This window comes from Sinohyriopsis cumingii, chromosome 4 (genome assembly GCF_028554795.1).
Source record: "Sinohyriopsis cumingii isolate HCF-2022 chromosome 4, ASM2855479v2, whole genome shotgun sequence".
NCBI lineage: Eukaryota > Metazoa > Mollusca > Bivalvia > Unionida > Unionidae > Sinohyriopsis > Sinohyriopsis cumingii.
In genome coordinates this window covers 65,908,630-65,930,615 of record NC_142964.1, presented here as the reverse complement: position 1 = coordinate 65,930,615, position 21,986 = coordinate 65,908,630, and the positions used below count along the sequence as shown (strand labels likewise).

The 21,986-nt window shown below is 39.1% G+C and overlaps 1 protein-coding gene across 1 annotated transcript in view; it reads right to left on the bottom strand.

The window, feature by feature from the left end:
- Positions 1-3,971, bottom strand: part of LOC149801363 (NADH dehydrogenase [ubiquinone] 1 alpha subcomplex subunit 13-like) — a 30,619-nt gene extending 26,648 nt beyond the window's left edge. Inside the window, exon 1 of the mRNA XM_089955429.1 lies at positions 3,856-3,971. Coding sequence (XP_089811555.1) covers positions 3,856-3,949 — 94 coding nt within the window. The 5' untranslated portion in view covers positions 3,950-3,971. The remainder of the gene's footprint in view (positions 1-3,855) is intronic.
- Between the last annotated feature and the right edge of the window lie 18,015 nt (positions 3,972-21,986).

Below are 21,986 nucleotides of genomic sequence, written 5' to 3'. Positions count from 1 at the left end.
CAGGGAGAAACGGTGTGTACTTTGTGAAAATTTCACACATGTTGGACAAAGATCAGTTCATAGTTAGATAAAACGAGGCATAACCCTTTATCTCATATGGCTTTGTAGGCAGTTGATATACGTGTACCAAAGTTACACAGTGCAGTGTGTTATAAACAGAATACTTGTTACCTATTTGACTACATACATATAGGCCTTATATAGCAGTGTAGTACATGTTCAACATCAATTTTAACCATTTTACATTTTTGGTACTCTTCGATTATATAAAGAAAGATTTAATTTTAAGAGAAAAATATGATCTGTATAATTGTATAAGGATTTTTCACAGAATAATTTTGTGTGCTTAAAAATCATGAGAGAACTTGTTCACCATTAAGCCTGTGAAGACATGTGATCAACCATAGCTACCATTTCTCATAATCGAAATTTAGCAGTTCTTTTTCTATGTATACATCACTAAATCAACAGAATTTTATCAATCATAAAAAAAATTCAATTTTGCCTGCATTATTATCAGAGCCTTTACCCATGTCATTGAAGCTTTTAAAGTAGTGATTCTAATTGTGCAAACTCCAGAACTACTGCACGAAATCCGCTCTCTCCATTTCAGAGAAAGAAGAATCTGACCCCATTACTTTAAATAGTAGATTACAACTAGAGCTTAAACAGACACATGATTTGACACGATGGTCATTCACGTAAATGAATGAAGTATCTAATGGGGGTTTTCCACGAAGGAGGCACTACGAAACCCAGCTCAAAATTACTGATGTCTACAGCAGTCATCATAACGCACTTATAAGAGAATAGGTCAGAGGCATCCAAAGGCACTTCCATGCGAATCTGGCAGAGGCATCCAAAGCCGCTTTAATGAGAATGGATGGAGTAGAGTCATCCAAAATGTGGTTACTAGACGTAAAGGGTTTTAAAAAATCTCCCTAGGTGGCTTTTGAAAAGTTTACAGTTATGTGATTAGTCTTCACCCAACAAGATAAATGCAATACAATAACTAGAGGTCTCACTGGGATTTTAAAACTAGAAGTCCAGGACTCCAATTTTGGAAAAAAACAAGAGTCCCACCAGCAAAAGTTGCAGTCCCCTACCAGAAGCATATTGGGTATACCTGAAGTGGCTAAATTTCCAGATGAGTAGAATGAGTGGTTGCCATTGAGTTTTATTTTCTAACTTCTTTACACCAGTGACTAGTCCGAGTTTCCTCTGATCTGTGCCATCCCATTTTTGATATTTGGACATTTATGTTGGGTTGTAGGGTTAGAGTCCATTCCCTAATGAAAAGTTGGAATTCGCCGACACCATTTAGTGTCAGCATGGAGCAGCTGCTTACTAGCTGGCCCAGCAAACTTGAACGACTTTTAATTGAGATTTACCTGCCTGAAATCGATAAGAATATGATTTATTTTCTCGAGAATCATGAGCATAGCATTCATCATGTCTTGAATCCGGTGACAGACAGTATTCGTTGCTGAAATTTGACCTGGATCTGGCTATTTGCATTCTGAGTCACATGACTATACAAATCTCATTATACCACTGACATATAACTCTTGTTTGTCCATTAAAGTGAGAGTGAATTATGTCAGGCCAAGGAAACGTCTTACTCCATGCACTAAGCTAAGCATCACACATGTAAAGTATTCCATGTGAAATATCAACTTCTAGCACTCTGTTTAATCTCATTACAATCTTTGCCAATTTGCCCCAAAATACTTATCCAAATTTGCAAACAGCATTTTGTCTAACTCTCAACATGTCTTGATTTCAAGGTCACATGCACTGCTTACTCGCCTACACTTGGAAATGAACACAATAATGAAAGGCAATGTTGTTCATTTGATGTACTCTTACACAAAAGTACATCACTGGGTCTTTCTGCTTCTGTATTCAGTCATAGTAAACATTAGTGCATTTTCCCACCACTCTGCAGCTAGTCAAGTCTTTGAACTTGCCGCCAAGCTATTGGGTCATGTTCTTCAGATGTACTCTTATAATGACAACAGCTGGGGGTCTTTCAGCCACTGAATTTTGTCACTGTGAATATCAGCACAGCTAAAATGTCATTTGATCAACATTTTCCCACTCAACAGATAGGTGAAGCAGGACTGGCAAGTCCTTGAATTTGCAATCTGGCAAATGTGTGCATATGGAGGACTCCTGTATAAGTGATTTTCTGTGTCCCAGGTAAAAATAATTGCCAAATACGCGTGATTAAGCATTTCCGAGACCTCTGATAGCTCAATACTGTGATCTATTTAGCATAAAGTAAAATATTAAATTGCCTATTTTAGCTCCAATAAATAAATTTTCCTCAAAACTGATTGTCCATGAAAATATAAATGAGCTGTTTAAAGCTAATAATATATAACTTTTTAAACTCGTTATATACATACTATATGTGATATTTAACTATACCACACCACCCACCCAATAAGCTAATTCATATAACCAACAGCTTTCAAACCCCCTACCTACCAACCAATTCCATCACCAATAAAATAGTAGCTACGATGTCGTAGCCTCAACTTGATTTGTTGTGGTTGAGGCTACGAACTGATCCCATATCATGTAATGGAGCAAAAAAAATCATCACTAAAGTCAGAAAAACAAACAGTGTAGAAATCAACTACATAAGTATAATCATGTTGTGAAAGAAGTTTGGCTTATTTTGACTTTATTAAGCCCTTACACGATAAAATAAATTGGTATGGTTACTCTAACCTTATCCTGTCCACCATGACAGACAACGCGAGACTCTCGCCGTGACCCCTTTTCTACGTAAGGCTTGCCAGAACATATTTTGGATATTTTACGCTATATTATTATCAATCAAGTGCGAATAATCGCTTCTTGGTTGAATTTCAATGTTGCCGATAAACCGTATTTACTTTTAATGCGCAGATTTTTTGACCCAAACGGCGCCAAATTTTTACTACGATTTGTTTACATTTCCAAATAAGGCGTCAATGTCCTAATATGGCACACAAACAGACGAGGCTGAGAATGGAAGTAATCATTATTTGAAATAACATGGCGGACGATCTAAACGAAAATATCGGCTGAAAAAAGTAAACGAGATTTTACAACTATTTCTACAATGATTTTCGATACTTCCAGTATTAAATAAGAGGACTACTCTATTTATTGGATTATATGCAAGGAATGTTTTTAAAGTGTTATTATTAGGCTAAAAGAGCGCTGGGTGTGATTCACACCCGGCTTGCTCCATTAACACGTATATGCTCATGTTAGTACCCTGTCCACGAGGTACGAGTAAGGGTACTAATATTAGTACTAATAAAATAGGTACTTGGAACACTGTAAAAAGATATAATTTTTCAAATCTGTACTGTAGTCATCCTGAAGAAATATACAATGTCAGAGTACAATTTGTCTGTCTACTGGTAACATGAAACTCATTTTGTGCCGTGATATGGGCGAGATAGAGATTGAAAATGAGTTATTCTCGAAAATATGTTATCGACAATCATTGCAGACACTAGTCCTACAATGTAACTTTGTAAGACAAAGCACGTTATTTCTGTGTTAGTGCTATGTCTTACTACCCAAATAACGAGCTTGTACAGCGTGTTACGATATCGGTTGATGTTTGTTTGTTTGTATTGTGTCATTTTTTTACAAGTGTTTCTTTTTTCTCTCACGTGAAATAGTCTACCTTTCGTTGCAAAACAAAAATTACAAATAAAACTAATCAGATCAGATTCAAAATATGGTTCGTGTTCAAGGTCACATGCAAATTTAGCCTGCTTACTGACAAACTCTATAAAACAGATGATCCCTCTAATGCAGAATGATGTTCTATAAATATATTTTTACCATTTAGACGCTTTGGAATTCTTTTGGCCCAATCAATTGGGCCATAACCTCCTTGAGGTGGCAAGTCTTGCGTGTAACCTCCGGCGGAGGCCATATTTATTCAGATGTTCGAAACCGGCGACAGGAATTTAAATTACTTGTGTCAAATAGATCCCGGATATAATCATTGACAGTAGTGATACCGAAAGGCTCATCGACAATTATGGAACCTTAAGCAAGAAGAGGATAGTGTCTAATAAAAGTTTTATGCGCCAGTGTATCACGAAAACAAAAAATATACATAATAGAGACATGTGATCTTAAGGACGAAAGATTTATCGAACATTTACGATCAGAAAACTCACTGGTAAACTCAGAGTAAATACGAAGTCGCCAAGATTCACAATCTAAACTATTCCAGTGGGTTGCCACGTGATTTTCTCAGGAAAGTAGCAACCGTTTTCATCAGATGGTGTTTTAGGGAAAGAATCTTAGTAGTAATAGGGGATACGCTACGGAAAATGGAAATCCCAGTCAAAAAGGTCGTGGGAAAGTTTACGGACAAGGTTTTTCAGACGCCCCTGGGAACGTTTACGGACAATGGAAATTTAACATGGGGAATATTGGGACAAGGGAAAATGGGGTTGTTGTATAGGGACAAGAGGAATGGAACAGATGAGGTGACGCAACGGTACTAAAGATTGGTAACAATGTTGCAAAGGGCTGACCTCAATCGGACCAAACAGCAGGGGGAAAAACATAGAACGCTTGGCGGGACATAGACATATATAACACATACAGACATAGATTGATGAACATCAGTATGTGATACAAACAACAATACAACCGACTAAAAAAAAAAAGGCAGGAAAGCAAATCTTTCCGAGGTATATGAGTGGCCCTGAAAAGGGCCTTTGACTGTCTTCTTATTATTCTTCTAGTTTTTTCTTTTCCTTCAGCAGAGAGGGTGAACAGACCAATTTTTATAAGGTCCATTTTGGAAAACTAAGGCTTCCTATGAAAACGAAAAGAAAAAAAGAAAAAATACGCCGGTAACGTGAAACCGAAGCTTCTAACTTTCTGAGAGTGAGTCTCTCCACCGGGTTAGTTGTTTTTGTTACCTTTTTTTCGCGTTAGTGTTTTTTAAAAAGGTACGCGCGCGAGTTTACCCACCGTGACACATATCCGTGGCTGCACCCTCTCTGCTGCTATCAATTAAAATAAAATTATAACAAATAATGCCCCCAAGCGCTGGAATCTCACACAGCTAGATTAGCTGGAGAGCGACTAGAAGCAATTAAGAAATATCTTCCGATGATAGATGCTGTTAAACAAAAACTGCAAGCGCGTCAAGAATCCCAAGTAGTAAATGGGGATGCATTAGGGACAATGGGACTTAGCATTAAAAACACCCCTGGGACCGATTAAGGACAATGGAAATTTAACATGGAGAAAAATCGTGGGTCACTTTAGGGACAATGGGAATTGAACATAGAGTTTGGGTTTGTCTAGGGACAAGGGGGATTGTACATGGGATTTTTTTTTAAAATTTTTTTTAAATTTAAATTTAAATTTAAATTTAAAAAAAGGGGTAGGCAATTGAAAGGCTATCTCTTTTCGAGAAATATGGCTGGCCCTGAAAAGGGCCTTTGGGTTTTTTCTTCTTCTTCTTTTAACTTCTTAACTTTTTCCACCATCCTCTTATTTTGTCCATCATTCCTTTCTTCTTCTTTTCTGTTTCCGGCAGCCAGTCCGGGTGGCCCATGGCCCGGAACTTCTCTTGGATTTTCATCCAGTTTGTGTTCAGTTTTTCTAGTTCATCCTTTTTTTTTCTATTTTCTTCTTCTTTTCCTTCCTTTGACCACTTTTCTTTTATTATCTTGACTTGTTCTCTCATCACTTTCCTCATCATCTCCTCTGCTTTCATCATTTGGTTTAAACCCCATTTCACATAGGACCACTCAGTCCACTCCAAAATATCTTTTAAAAAACACCTCACTTCAATAGCATAATCAAGGGCCTCTTTCAGTTTACCTACTTTCACATAGTCAAGTTTTATGAAGCCTCTTAACTTTTTAACTTCCTCTTCAATCATGTCCACAATCAGATCCCTGGCAAGTTTTAGACTCGTCACTTGACTTTTGACAAAGTCCTTAGTAACTTCATGCATCCACTCCTTCTCTAGCCTTTCCACCACATAGGCTGCATCTGTCATCCAGTACCAACTATCCTTTAACTCATTAAATAGTTCAATACACATTTTCTTGGGTTCTTCCGTAGAATGGTTCCAACGACAAACTTGGTGGGTTCTTATAGTGAAAGCGCGGACGTGATGGAAAACATCCCCCTAAAAACATAAAATTGATCTTACCTAGATCATGACCTAACAACGCGCGGACGTGAAGGAAAACATCCCCCTACTTTCTCATTTCATATAATAAAACCCTAACTATACTCTTCACATACGCTAAGAAACCTATAATCTACTATTCACACTAACATACCTGAGCTCTTACAAACACTAACACACAAACACACATTCACTCACATTTTTTAAAAAAGAGTTAGTGTTTATATTCACACTACTCTACCTACACAAATTGGCAAATTAATAGTTATTTCTTTTCTAGAGTATTGGGTAGCCCTTAAAAGGGCTGTTTTTTTTTGAACTCCATATGCACCTATCTAATGGTTGCACCTTCCTGGCCTGGCGCCACACACGCATCTTCTTCCCCAGTCTCCTTTCACCTTTCTTCTGGGGAGCGCAGAGGGAGGATGATTCGCTTCAACACCCCAATCCTCTGTCTCGGGAATATTGTACGACATCCTCTCTTCTAGTTTCTTTTCCTCCTCTTCCCTCTGTCTTCTCTCCTCCTCTTCGTTCTTCATTCTTTCCTCTTCTACTATAGCCTCCGCGGCCAGTTCATTTAACAGGCGCCTGACATATTCCAGATGTATCTGGAGTTCAAGAAGTTTGCTTATTCTGCTATTCATTCTTGTGTTGATCAATCAACAAGGGTAGCTAGACTGATGAATATTGAATTATAGACGCTTACGTACTAGTACTTTTGCGTCTTGTTAATGCCTGATGACCAGGCTATTTATTTGATCGGGTTTGTAGGAATGGTGCCACTACATCCCCGTGTTTATATGCGATGACCGCATTACTTAATTAAAATGTCTGTCCGTGGCAAAGGAGGGAAGGCATGAGTCCAGGAGGAGCCCGACGTCACAGGTCCATGTTGTTAGAAACGCCAAAGCCTATTGTTCAAATCGAGTCCAGTTGTACTAATGGACGTTAAATATATCAATGTCGTGTTAGCCACTGTAATTATCCTGATCTTGATAGTTGTTAGATTTGTTTATGTTAACCTATAGCAGTTTTCTTTTCTTTTGTTTATGTACAGAGTGTACTTTTGTGTATGTATATAAAAAAAAAACATAAATTATGCCAATCAATTAGGTGTTTGTCACCCGTTACTTTCAGTTCTTGTATTGTAATTTTTAAGTTTTGAATTTTGATGGCGGTGTCCAAAAATGATCATATTGAATTAGGGCCACAAAAATTTGGTATGTCTGAAGAGCCCTCTAATAGCCAATGTGAGAGCTTCTTTTGAGGCAATTGATCGATGTCTGTGTCTTCTTTCTGTCATCGTTGTTGTGAGTTGCTGGTCTTTTCTTGTTGGAGTCCCCTTCTGCTCAACTGCCACACACCATTATCTTAATTATCATTGTGCCTCAAACTCTAATATAATAATAATATTTTTTTTTTTTATTTTTTTTTATTTTTTTATTTTTTTTATTAATAGTTAAAATTGTCAGCACGTGGTCTGAAAAAGTCCTGTGCTCCCTGTGTAGTGTGTTATTAATGATAAGTTTTGTTGTGACTTTAGTTTAGTTCCGCCTTGTGCGGAGGGTCCTGATGACTGGGCTTATGTCACCTTATATATCTAAATTTAGGGAGTTAATGTATTCTGTTCTTGTTGTCAGGCCTTGGATGTTATAGTCAGAATATATACATGCAAAGTTGGAAGGTAGAGAAGGGAAGATTGGTACATGCATGTATTTTAATAATTTTATGGGTGCAGGCACCTTTGCTGAATACTCAGGTCCGGGTGGACTTATGAAAGGTGCCTGTCTCCCCATTTTCTTAAAGATAGTTTTTTTGTTGTTTTTTTTTTTTTTTTTTCCCTTTCCCTTTTCGTTAGTTTATTTTATTTTATTTTTAGTTTTTATTTTTAAAATTGCTATTTTATTTTATTTAATAATTTTTTTTTTTTTTTTTGTAAAGATTTGTATTGTTTGTAAAGTTAGTTATTCTTCTTTTTTATATATCGAGTATGGAGGCACCTTTGCTGAGTAATCAGGTCCTGGGGACTTCTCAAAGGTACCCGTTCTCGTTATTGATGTGTGTTTGGTAGCCTGTATTTTGTGTTATCCTGTTTGTATTTTTAACCTTGAGTGTGCTTTTCAGCTAGCAATTAATGCTTTCAACTCATTGGGTTATATCTTGTCATACTTGTTTATTTGTTTTAAGTATGTTATTATGTTTTTGTATGTTAGGTCTTTGTTGCTGTTTGTTTTGGGATTTATGAAGTCTGGATATTTGTAGGGCGATCCGATTTTCTTTTGTTGTTTTTGAAATTCCATTCTGTGCGAGTGGTAATAGGTGCACTGATTAAAAACGTGTTCCAGGGTCTCTGTGCTGGTGCAATGGGGACAGTGGGTGTGGTTGTCCATTCCTTTGTTGAGATGTCTTCCAAAGCTTCCCTTGAGTAAGGTTTTAGCAGTCTTTATTCGATTTATGATTCTGATATCTGGGCTTTGCAGTGTTCTAGGTATTGTAATATGTCTCTCCACCTTTTTTTGCCATTGGTATAGGTGTCTGCCCTTGATGCTGTTGTCCCATGTTTGTTGCCATTTATGGTTGATTTTCTGAGTTATTTGACTATATATTTCTGTAACGCTATATTGCATGGTCAGATAGGTATTTTTTGTGAGGCTGGATTTTGCACTTAGGTCTGCTTTATCATTTCCTGGTAGGTTAATGTGTGAGGGTACCCACAGGAATGTTAGTTTCTGTTGTTTGGTATCTATTTCCCTTATTGTTTGTAGCACTTTTTCCATGAGATTTGCTCTACTTTTGGAAATACCAGATTCTAGTGATTTAAGTACACTGAGGGAGTCGGTGATGATTACGTGTTGTTTTGTGGTTGAAAGTGTAATCCAGTTTAGAGCCTCATTTATGGCCCAAAATTCAGCTGTATAGATTGAGCAGTCGTCTGGGAGTCTTTCAGTTATTTCGATGTTATATTCTGGGATAACCACAGCTGCTCCCGTTCTTTTTAACTCTTGCGATTTGGAGCCATCTGTGTAGATTTTAACATGAGTCGGGTACTCTTCCGTTATGATCTTTTGTATTTCTGCTAAGAGTCCTATTGGGTTTTCGTTTTTGGATCCAATTTTTTGTGCTGTCAGGTTGATGTCTGGAGTCCTATTTTTCCATGGTGTTATGTCTATTAATTGGTGTTGTTCAGCTTGTAGTCCCCATTGTCCTATTTCGGTACAGAGCGTATGTACCCTATTGGCTGCCGGTGGATTTGGGACAAGTTTTGGCCTAAATGTTAGTCGGCATTTGGTGATTGTACTTTTGGTGGGATTATTATCCGAGTGTATGGAGTTCCTGGTGGCATACCTAAGGGTTTGTTCCTCCCTTCTTAGGTATAGGGGTAAATCCCCTGTAAGGATTTGTAGTTCTTCTAGGGCAATGTTTGGAAGTGTTCCTGTGCAGAGCCTTAGTGCTTTATACTGTATGTTGTTTAGTTTGTGAAGTAGTTTTGTGCTTGCCGATGCATATACCTGGCAGCCATAGTCTAATTTGGATCTAATCAGTGACCTATATATCATTAACATACTTTGTTGATCTGCTCCCCATGTTGTTCCCTTTATGTTTTTAAGTAGATTTAGATCTTTATTGCATCTCTGTATGATGTTGGTAATATGAGATTGCCAGTTTAATTGTTCATCCAGCAACATTCCTAGAAAGTATGTATTTTTGACAAAGTTTATTGGTGTTTTTTGTAGATATAATTTAGGGTATGTTATTTTACACTTATTCGTTGGGGAAAAAAGCATTCCTACAGTTTTGGTTTTGGATATTTTGAAGCCCCAATTGTCAGCCCAGGTTCCTATCTTATCTAGGTTGAGTTGAATTTGTTTGATAATTTCTTGGCTGTTTGGGTTGCCTGCTTTCCAGATACCACTATCATCAGCAAATTGTGAAAGTTCCACTTGGTTGGTGTTGACGTATTTGCTGAGTTCATTGATCATGATGTTGAATAGAGTGGGGCTAATCACACTCCCTTGTGGTGTTCCATTTTCCAATGTGTGTTTTTCTGAGTGTGCATCCCCTACTCTTGTTTTAATCTGTCTTCCAGTTAGAAAGTTAGAGATCCAGCAGTGCATGCGTCTTGTAATACCATACTGGTTGAGTTTGGATACGAGTCCTTTGGTCCACACCATGTCAAAGGCTTTTTCTAGGTCTAAGAAGATCGCAATAAGATGTCGGTCTTTCTTCCTTTTTGCATTGAAAGCAAGTTTGATGTTGGCTTCTAGCCGGATGAGTTGATCTATAGTAGATCGTCTAGGTCTAAATCCGCTTTGATTCTCTGATAATAATTTGTTTTGTTCTAGGTGGTGTTTTAATCGGTTATTTATCATAGTCTCCATAAGTTTACACAGGGTGTTGGTCAGGGAGATTGGGCGGTAGGAATTAATATTTGTAGGGTCTTTCCCGGGTTTGGGTATGGCAATGACTATTGCTTGTTTCCATGTCGTTGGTATGCTCCCTGTTTGCCATATTTGGTTAATTAGTTGGAGAATTATATTTTCCATGTTTGGAGGTATTTTTTTGTAAAATTCGTAGCCTAGCAGGTCTTCACCTGGAGATGTTGATTTTTTGTTACGTAACGCCTTTCTCCATTCATTTATATTAAATAAATCATTTAGTGGTGTATTTTCGTTGTTTGTTTGATCGTTAAATAGGTGCGGGAATTCCGTTTCGAGAATGGTGGTTTGTTTCATGAAGTCCTTGGTGTGATTGCTGTTGCTGCTAGAGTTTGCAAAATGTTGGGCCAGTTGTTTGGCTTTTTCTTCGTTAGTGTCCGCACCAGGAATTTTTGGTGTTGATTTTGGTGTGTTTCCTTTCATGGTTCTAATCTTTCCCCACACTTGTTTTGAGTTGCTATGATGGTTAAGTGTGGAGCAGTATTTTCGCCATGAGTTGATTTTGGAGTCCTTAATTGTAGTCCGAGTTATGGCTTCTTTACGTTTGTATTCGAGGAAGTCTGCTGTTACTTTAGTATGTTTGAACCGATTTAGTGCTTTCTTTTTGGCCTGAATTGCTATTCGGCATTCCTCTGTCCACCATGGTATAGGTGTTTGTTTTATTTTATTCTGTGTTTTCGGTATACTGATTGTAGCTGCTTTGTTGATAGCTTGAGTTATGGCTTCATAAAATTGGCTGCTGTCGTGGTTATGTAGTTCCCCTAGTGTAATTTTTTCTAATGATTTGTAGAATGTATTCCAATCAGCTTTTTCAGTTTTCCATTTTGGTATGATTTTAGTTTGTTGTTTAGTTTTTTGTGTGTATATTGTTGTGCATATGGGGAAGTGGTCGCTGCCCAGGGTGCTTTGATGTAGTACTTCCCATTCGCTGATTAGTGCTATGCTGGGTGTGGCAATAGTTATGTCTATAGGGGTTAGCTTTCCTGTTCCTGGGTCTAATCTGGTGGGTGTTCCTGTGTTTAGTATTACTAATTGATGTTCCATTGTGTACTTTTCTAGGTTTTTCCCCCTGGTATCAGTATGGTCGCCTCCCCACTCTGGATTGTGTGCATTAAAGTCTCCGCAGATAATTGTGTGTTGACCCCTTTCTTTAAATATATCTATATAGTTTTGTATGGGATTTAGGCTAGAGCTACCTGGATCATATATATTATATATGTTTATTGTTTTATTTTTAAGTTTAATATTTATGACTAGATACTCTATGGGACTCCCATTTAGGTCTATGGTAGGATTAGCTTCATAAGTTTCGGTAACCGAGTTGTGTATATAAATGGCTAATCCTCCCCCTCTTGTGTTATTGGTTCTATTTTTTGTGTATGTTGTATGGTACTCACTAATTTTGGGTATTTTATTGTTTGCATTGGTTAGATAGGTTTCTTGCAAGCAAATAATGCTTGGTTTAGGATTGGTATTGGCAATGGCTGCAGAAAGTTCCCCATGGTTCTTTTTTAGTCCTCTGCAGTTCCATTGCCAAATGAGTATCCTATTTTCACTGTCTGTGCTGTCTTCTGTATCCATTTTAGATTTTAGTGCGTTTATGTAGTTCCTTAGTTTTCAGTTTTAAATAGTGTTGGGGTAGAATGTTCCAATGAGTTTTATTAAAAGTTGTAAGAAGTCCTGTTTTTGTACTTCATTGTTTTTTGTTATTTGTTTGACCCCTTTCTGTAATGCCCCAATGTACTTTTGTATTAGATTAGAATCTATCAAACCTTCATTATTACTTGTGTTTTGTTGTTGTAGTTCCACATTTGTGGTTATTGGTTTATGTGGTTGTTTAGTTGGATATTTCTCTAGTTGTGAGTTATCTTTCCTTTGAGTGTTGTTTCCTATCGGCTTGTTAGGTATTTGTATTGGCGGATTGATTTCAATATCTGATGTTATGTTTTTTTCCTTTGGTCTTGTCGTAGCTGCAGTTTCTGTGACTGTTTGTTGTGGTTTCTTGGCTTTTGTCCTTGCTTCATAATAGGGTATTTGTTGTTGTTCCATTATTTCTATTGTTCTGTGTTCTATTTTTGTATATGGACATTCGTAAGAGTTGGGGTGGTGGTTTCCTAGACAGTTGGCACATTTTTGTATTTTTGACGTGCACTGTTGTTTGTGTGGACCTCCACATTTATAGCACCTGGTTTGGTAGTGGCATTTGGTGGTGAAATGCCCCCATCTTTTACAATTCGTGCAGAACCGAGGTTTATTTATATATTTGTTGAGCTGTTTCAATTTAGCTTGGGGTCCTATTTTGATGTTTTTTGGTGGTGGGTTGTAAAACTCCAGTAGTACTGTGGTAGTTTCTTGTCCCTTCTTGTTTTTAAGTTTTATAGCTCTCTTGTATGGTATGCTATAATAGTGTAGATCATATTCGATGTCTGCTGTTGTGTAGTGCTTGTAGGTTCCCGTTAGTTTCAGTATGGCTTTGAAGCTTGCTTTTGGGGTGTCTGTGTGTCTGGTTCCGCTTTTTGTGGTTTGCCAGCTGTTATCTGTGGGATTCTTGAAAGTTCCTTGGATTGATTTTCTGCTGTTGTTCAGCTCGTCCTGTGTGATATTTGAGGTAGTGTTTTTGTTGGTACTGATGTTTGTTGTGGCAGTTTTTTTTCTGTTCACGGCATGGTGTCTTTGGATCTTGATTTTCATTCCTGCCATTTGGTCTAGCTCCAAATATTCAGCCACCTGCCTGTTGGTGGTACACCATATCACTATATATTCAGTGTTTGGCCTTATAATTCTGTATGTCCCTCGGTGTTTGTTGTTTAGAGATCCGGCTATTGTTGTACTACTTAGCCTGATGAATTTGGGGTTTGGGCTTGTGATATATAGTGTAAGTTCAGTTGGATGGTACGGGTATTTCTGTTGTTGCTGATTGTTGTTGTTCTGATTTCTTTGCCCTGTTTTAGTTCTTTGTGATCCGCTGTCTTGGTTTATTTGATTGTCTGAAAGAGAATTTATTTTCTTACCTGATATTTCCTGTTGCTTCTGGTGGTTTGGGGTCTGAGTTGTTTGTTTCCTTATAGTTTCCGTTTGGATATTGCTTAGCATGTTTGGGTTGTCCTTTTGTGGCTGAAGTGGTTCAGATTTTTTGATTATTTGTTTTTTGTTCATTGGTCTTTTTCCTTTGTTGGAGCATGTTTCTTCGTGATTCTCATTGTGGAGATTGTTGTGATAGGCTGGCATCTGTTCGAGTTGATCTGCTTCTCTGATGGCTTTTTCGATTTCTTCCAGTTCTTGTGGTGTTATGTGCATCGAGGGGCCAGCTTGTTGACTGTTGTGAATAGTGTAATTAGGTGTTCTTGTTCCTCTGTCTTGTTTAAGTTTGTCCCCTTCCGTGGATGCCTCTTCAATTACTGTCATCTCATTGGTTGTTATATTTGTAGAAGGGCCTGCCTGTTGACTGTTGTGTATTGTGTTGTTTTTTGGTTTGTTTACTTTGGTAATATTAGTATTAGGTTTAATAGTAGTGGTGGATATGTTTATCTCTTGGGGAGTCTTTGTTGTAGATGGTGTTCTTGGTGTTGTTCTCTTTGTTGTTGCTTGTTTGGGTATTGTTGCTGAGTTGAGTTGTTTAGTCTTTGATGTGACTGTTGTCCCTGGTGTTGTTGTTGCCATGATTCTTTGTTGTTCAATCATTGGGATGGCTGTTGTCGTTATTGTTGTCATTCCTGTAGTTGTTCTCTTTTTAGTATTTATTGGTGTAGGTATTTTAGATTTCTTTTGTGTTGTTGTCGGATGTGCTGTTGTGGGTGATGTTGTTAGATATGGTGTTGATGTGTTCTGGCCTTCTGTTGTTTGTTTTTGAGGTGTTGCTGCTGTTGTTTGTTTATTTGTTGGTGTTATTGCTGATGTTGTTTTAGGGCTATTTTGTTTCCTAATTGGTGGTGTTACTTCCTTGCTTTGTGTAAGTGTTGTTTTGGGAGTTGTTGATTCTGAGATTGCAGTCCGTTTTGTGTTTAGTTCAGATTGTTTATTTTTTTTTTCCTGGTTGGTTGTGTTTCCGTCGTTGTAGGTGTGGGACTAACGCTTGTTGTTTGTCCCTGTTCGTTATGATGTATGTTTAATTCTGTTTGTATTTTAATTGGTTTTTTGTTCTTTGTGACTTTGCTTTTTATAGCATCCTCTATTGTCTGGATTTGTGTTTCATTTTTTTTAATAGTTGATCTAGTGATTCTGCTTGTTTGGTTTTTTTCCCTCTGTGTGTCTGTATGTACTTGTAGTTCCTGGATGTTTATTTCTCTGGATTCTAAGCTGTTGTGGTAAATTCCCATTTGTACCTCCGTTTGACTGATGTCTGCGCTTTTATTTATTTGATCTATAGCTTTATCCATTTTTCGTTTTCTCCTAATTTGTTTTGTTCTTTCCTGTCTTTTTTGGTCATCAAGTCTTATTTTATTTATTTTAGTGGCCATTTTATGTTGTTTTGTGTTTCCCCCTTTTTTCCGTTTATTTTTATTTTATGTGAGAATTTATTTTTATTTATTGCTTGTTTGTTGTTCTCTTGTTATTATATCATTCTGTTTATAATTATTTATTGTATTTTAATGTTTCTGGTTTTTAGTTATATATTTGTTTATTATTATTATTAATTTATTTATTTTATTTATTTATTTATTTATTTTTCTATGTGCGTGGGGTTATTTCTTGTTTTGTGGTTAATGTAGTGATTCCGATATATCTTACTGGCGGAATGAACTAATCACCCGAAGTGGGCGATGCTAGGTTGTGTTTGATTGGAGACTAGGTCGCGGATTTGTTTGAGCGGGGTAAGCTGCATTTGCTTTTTCAATTTATAGTGAAAGCGCGGACGTGATGGAAAACATCCCCCTAAAAACATAAAATTGATCTTACCTAGATCATGACCCAAAACAAGAACGCGCGGACCTAAAAGAAACACTCACTCACTTTTTTATGCTACCCATCACTATTTTAAAATTTTTTATTAACCACTTCAATAGACTATCCACATACGCAAAAGTAATCCAATCTAACATCAAATCTACACCTCAAACACCAAAAAAACATTATTTTAATCTACTATCCACACCAACTTACGTGAGCACTTACAAACACAAACACATACCCTCACATTTTTTTTATAAAAGAGTTAGTGTTTATATTCACACTACTCTACCTACACACATTGGCAAATTTATCGTTATTTCTTTTCTAGAGTATTCGGGTAGCCCTGAAAAGGGCTGTTTTTTGTTTGTTATGGCAATCTTTTTTAGTTTCTAAGAATGCGATGTCCTCTGAGGATGGACTTTCTGGCGATAGGTCTGCTTCTTCGGAAAGAGAAGAAGAACTCTTTGGTGTCGATACGACAATCGACAAAGCCTCTGTCAGCTTCAGGTTGCTGCTGCTGCTGCTGTTGCTGCTGTCTCTGAAGTCTGTACTTCTCTGTCCATTCTTCTTTTTCCCTGTTCATTTCTTCTCTGAAGAGTTCTTCTATCAGGTCTTCAGTGATTTTTAACATTCTCACATTCTCTATTTCTTCTGGCTTCGGTATCAGACTGTGTCTGACCCTATGCAAATTCACGTAGGCTTCGTTGAGCTTAGCTAGTTTGGAGCACATCTTCGTAGGAGGATGAGTCGACAATGGATGGTTAGACTGGAAACAACCCCGGTTCTTAAAGTCAAAGCGCGGACGTGAAGGAAAACATTCCCCACGGTTTTTCGAGCCGCAACGTTCAGTGAGTGTCATGAGAGGGATAGTAAGAAATGAAAGAGCATCAATCCAACATTCTTATGGCTAAGCAAAAGACAAAGGCATTTTTTTCAAAACACAACATTTTTTATTCAAAAATCACTTAACACTAAACAACAACTCTAACATTTTTAACAATAATCCAACAATATAATAATCAAACAATTTTTTCAAATCACAAACATTTTTTTCTCAACTGACAATCTACTTTAAACAGGGCTGACAACGTTGTGAATGAAACTGTGATTTCCACTGTTGGAAATCATTAGGCCATTGATGGACACTACGTTTCCTAGCTTGAGACAAAAGATAAGCATAATGGTCACAAAACCATCGATCTACTTTCACATCGTTTCTAGAAGAAGAACGAGGATCAAAATGAGTCACTAAATGTTCTAAGGAATAGCCCAGGCTGCGATGATGCAGAAAATACACACAGTACTGTCCACACACCAAGGAATCTGTGCCTTGTAATTTCACATTATTGAATCGGGTGGTCTGAGCATTTCTTCTCATAAAGTCAATGATATCGTCTTCCAAAGGGGGCAATCCGTACGAATCGAAATATTCCACACATCCTTTTTGAGGAAAGTAAACGGCTACCCAGTGGGTTCCTGGGAGATGACTGTCGTCCGTGTTGATCACGTAAGCTTGATGGTCTTTAGGTTTGCGATGAGGAAGTTCATCTTTAGCACAGACGACAGGATTCCAAGAAGCCGTATACGAACTGTGGTTCAAAAGGTAATAAAGTTCCCAGGTATCCATTGATTTGTGTGTTTTTTTTCTTCTTCTTCTTCACAGGTAATAATACGTTGTCAATTCGATCCTGACTTTTTTGCTTGAAAATGTCTGACAAATAACCGTTTCTTCGTTTCGTCTCTTCACTCTGATTCAGGAGAGCTTCGATACGATGGATCTCTTGAATGGTTAATGGTGGACAAGAATGTTCACGCAAGTCTTTATACCACTGATGCAACACGTCTTCGTCCGAGATGAGACTCCAAGCATCGTCCAGATACTCGTCCAATTTTTCTTCTTGACTTAACATCAGGCATTTATCGTGTTGAATTTGACTGGGATGATCGTTTTGACATCCATAGCAATTTTTCTTGATCAATTCCGTCATTTTTTCCACCAAGTGTTTGGCAAAACAGGAGACTAAATGGGCTTCTTGTTCTGGCCATCTTGACTTCATCATGATCACTTCTTCTTTTTCCATAGTCTCCTCACATTTCATGTCCAAAGTTTCTCCACTAGGTAAAGAGGGATAACAGTCTTCCATGGTTTCTAGTAATCTAGAATAATTTTTCTCAAACTGTTGATTTCTATGGTATTATCGAATTCTGCATACAGGATGACGTTCAACGTTGGATTAGTAGCAGCGGGGTCTGGGAATTTAAACTGAATTTCCACACGAATCTGGCCAGATTTTATAGGGTGGAAATGTCCCTCGTCGCTGCCTTGGTCTGGAGTGAAATCAAAAGCCCACAAAGCATAGCCTCCTGCATAATCCTCGTACGTAATACCGTGACTGGTGTTGGTTCCTAACTGTCCCGTGGCTTCGTACAGGGACAAGTACGATCTCAAGTAATTCTTCTTCTCAAAGTCAGGTTCGAAAGGTCGGGTACACAAGGTCTTGCCATCGCGACTGACTTCGATCTTGGACACGCCAAAGTGTTTAAAGTAGAAAGGATTTTTAGCGATAGCTCCGTTGAAGGCTTCATTCTCGACGATACCAACGATTAAACGTTTGGGTAGCTGTCCTTGGAACAGATGATCTTGGATCATGGATCGCTGTCCCTTGGGAATGGTGAAAGTTTTCACTTCCACGCGTCGTATGGGATACTTGGCGGTTGTTCTGCTCAACGTCTGACTGATGTCGTTTCCCACTTTAGGTAACACTTCCACACGGCGTACGTAGAGTCTGGCTTCTTCGATTTTGGTTTTGTACTCGTCAGCATCAGCCAAAAAGTGGAAAGCGGTACTGCTCCGATTCAGTCTCAGGCGGACATCCACCCCGTTCAGCAAATATTTCTCTTGCAACCACTTGTCCAAATGCAAACGATCCATCAGTTCTAAACTTTTGTTGAGTCCTTTGATTCTGTCTCTTCGTTCTACAAATCCCGCATTGTGTGCTTTCTTTGGATCAATTTCTAATTCTTCAAACTGGTCTGCATCGTCAGCTTCCCATACCACACAGGCATTGAGATGAGTGTTCTTGGCGTCTATTCCGTACGTCAAGAGATTTTCCAGGTAGGCACGGTAAGGGTAAGTATCCATGCTGCTACTGACTAGTTTGTTATTCAAGTACAAGTCCACTCCACTAAACAAGGAATGCATGAAATTGTTGACGGGAGCTACTACTTCATCGTCTATATGACCTCCAGTCTTATCTACAACTTTGACTTTCAGGTACAAGTAACTGCTATTCAGATCGATGTAATCTTCGGGCTGTCCTTTGATTTCAAACTCGATGGGAGCGGAATCCGTCAAAGAGGAGACGGGGTGAAATTCCATCCACTGGGATTCTTGCATGGTCATCATGGTGGGGGGCATGGCAAACAGATCCAGTTCCGTCTTGGAACAAGCGCAAGACTCTCGGTACATCATTTTTTTGTTCTTTCTCAATAATCGAAAACGTCTAAGTCTCGAACGGTTCTTCTTTTCTTGGCCTTTCTAGCTTGAAGTCTGGTGAAAGGGTGTTTTCTTCGTCGTCTCTTTCTGCCTTGTCCTTGCTGAATGCCTGATTCGGTAGCGTGCAGGGCATTTATAGGTGTGTCTCGTCGGCCTAAAATGTCTTTGCCCGTTTGCAGCAAGACATTTTTGCCTGCCCTCATGAAGGCTTCTTTAGGGTTTTGCTTGTCGATGATGACATTTTGGAGAAATTCTTTGCCTTGCGTCAGTGCCGCATCTTTCAAGGCGTGCAATCCGCGAGTCACCATCGGTTTCAACACCGGGGCCACCGAACGAAAGGCCGATTTTAACATATCTCCTAAACCGTGTCCTCGCTGTCGAGCAACCCCTCGGTACACTGGATACATGACTTACGGGTCGTGAGAGAACCGTTTTCGAAAATGGAGTTTCACCGTGACTTTTCCTTTGGTGAATGGAATATTTTGTCCCAAATCTCCTTTTATAGTAATGTTGACCGTGTCCAAATACGACTTGCTGACCGGCAAATAGTGAGGATGGACAAATTCGGGGTGAACGTGGTAAGTGTTTCCACCTTCCTCGTCAGCGTTCGCGGCAGAATCCACTTTGAAAGGAATGACACGCAGTAACGGTACGAAGGTGTGTCCCACCACGTTGTACTCCACCACATCAGAATACACGAACATCAAATTCAGTCCTTGATTCAGTTCTACCGGGGTACGAAAATACTTGGCAAAAGTCTCGTTGTCGGCAATGATTGGTAATTCGGGTTTTTGTTCTACTTTCTTCCTCAGCTCCATGTCTCCGCCCAACATGTCAAACAATTCAGGACAAAATAAGAAAGACATCATTTTACGCCCCTCAGGAAATTTTATCAGAAAGCGACGAGCTGTTTTGTGGTACTCCAGGGTGACGATACCTCTATTGGCACTTTCCAAAGCTTTCAGAAACACGCCATTAAACCTGGTAGCTATGGTGCTGACCAAATGTTGACCACTAAAATAATAGCCTGGGGGAATGAACAAGTGATAGGTGGTGTACTTTTGATTTTGTAAACGGGTTTTCTTGTCATATTTGCTATTGTCATCCATCCACTTTTGATCTATCTCGTCATAAACTTCCACATCAAATTTATTTTGATTGGGAAGGACATTGAGGACTTGGGTCGGGTGAATCATTTCTACTAAAGCCACTTCCCAATGGGCTTCGTGATCTAAGGGGATGGCCTGAGGTAATTTGGCCGTGTAACAGCACAACGTGTTGTTGGGAAACACCTCCATGGAACTGTCACTGGGTAAGGTTAAGTAAAATTGATTTTGGTGACTCATAATTCCAGAGTTCTGTGGCTGTCTGAGGGGTTACTGGACGTCAGAGGCGTGTCTCCGCTGAAAATGGGGTTCTGGTTGTGGTTGGAGTGGTGACTGACACTGGCACTGGACACAAGGTTCCCGTTGGAAGAGAATTTCAGGGAGGGATTGGGAAGCAGGTAACCGATACAACTGCTCAATAAAATGGTCCACAATTGTTTGTCTCCTTGTTGCAAACTCAAATTGGCAATGGCTGCCCCGATGACACAATACACCACGAAGATTTGGCAGAAAAAGACGATTTGCGTTTTAGGCACACGTTCTCCACACCACACCCACAAGGGTTGTTTTTGTAAATCTTGCACAGAAGAACTAGGTGAAGAAGGAGTGGTCGACGTAGCTGCGTCTGATGTGTGAAAGGGCATGATGGTCACTTCTTTTTATAGTCGATGACTTGCGAAGCGTCGATCCAAGAATCGAAACTGGGTGGATATCCTTTCCAACGTACTTTGACTTCTTTGACACGTCGTTTGCCCACTTTACGGGTTCTGCGTTCGAGAATGCTTTCGATGTCGTACACGTCGTCTTCTTTTTTGGTGACACGTTGTAACTCGGGCAAATAAAACGTTCCTTTGAGCACTTCTCCGTTCATGTCTTCCAATTTATAGACGGCAGGATGACGGCCATGCACTCGTCCAGTGACACGAAACAGTTCGGTCGTCCAGTTAGGTAAGTAACCTTTGTCAAAAGTGCGTTTGGTTTTGCCAATGCGCACCCAATCTCCTACGGCCAATATTCCACTTTTCTTGGGGACAGCCCTCGTCGGGGACGTACCAAACAGACGCTCAAACACCAACACTTCGTTCTCGGGAGTCAAGTCTTGCGGGGCACGTCCGATGCTTCGATGGTAAGATTGGTTGTACGCTTGCACCAGGTGCGGTAAGATGTCGATGTACTTCAGAGTGTGGTGATGCGTAAAATATTTCCACATGCGTTCTTTCAAAGTGCGTTGAAAACGTTCCACGATGCTGGCTTTGGTTTCGGGATTCTCGGTGGTAAAAAAATGAATGTCACGTTTCTTTAATTCTTTTTGGAAAGCTTGGTTCAGAAATTCGGTGCCTTTGTCCGTTTGCCATCGAAGAGGGTGACGACCGCTTTGTTTCAACACCCGTTGCAGGGCTCGCACTAACTCGCTACTCGATTTGGAAGTCAAGGGCACGACCCAGGCAAATTTGGAAAAGACGTTGATGACACAAAACAAATATTTGTAGCCACGATTGTAGGTGGCCAAATGAGAGACATCGGCTAAATCGGCTTGCCATTGATGATCGATGCCTTCCACTCGGGTGCGACTTCTGGCAAACTTGCGTCGAATGGGTTTGTGTAAAGTGTAGGTAGCTTGTTCTTGTAACCATCGTTGCACTTGAGGTAAACGGAGACTTTTCAGTCGAGTTTAGCAGCACGATACAATTTTTGAACTCCTGCGTAACCTGCAGGATGGGAGGGATCGTAGTAAATGCTGGCTAAGACTTTTTCCATTTTTTTTTTGTGTTTGTGTGTTAATAAGACACCCACTCTTGGAGGATGCTACTCTTTTTCTCTTGGGGTATTTTCTTGGATTGCAATGCTTTGCGTGTGCGACCGGCAATAGGTGT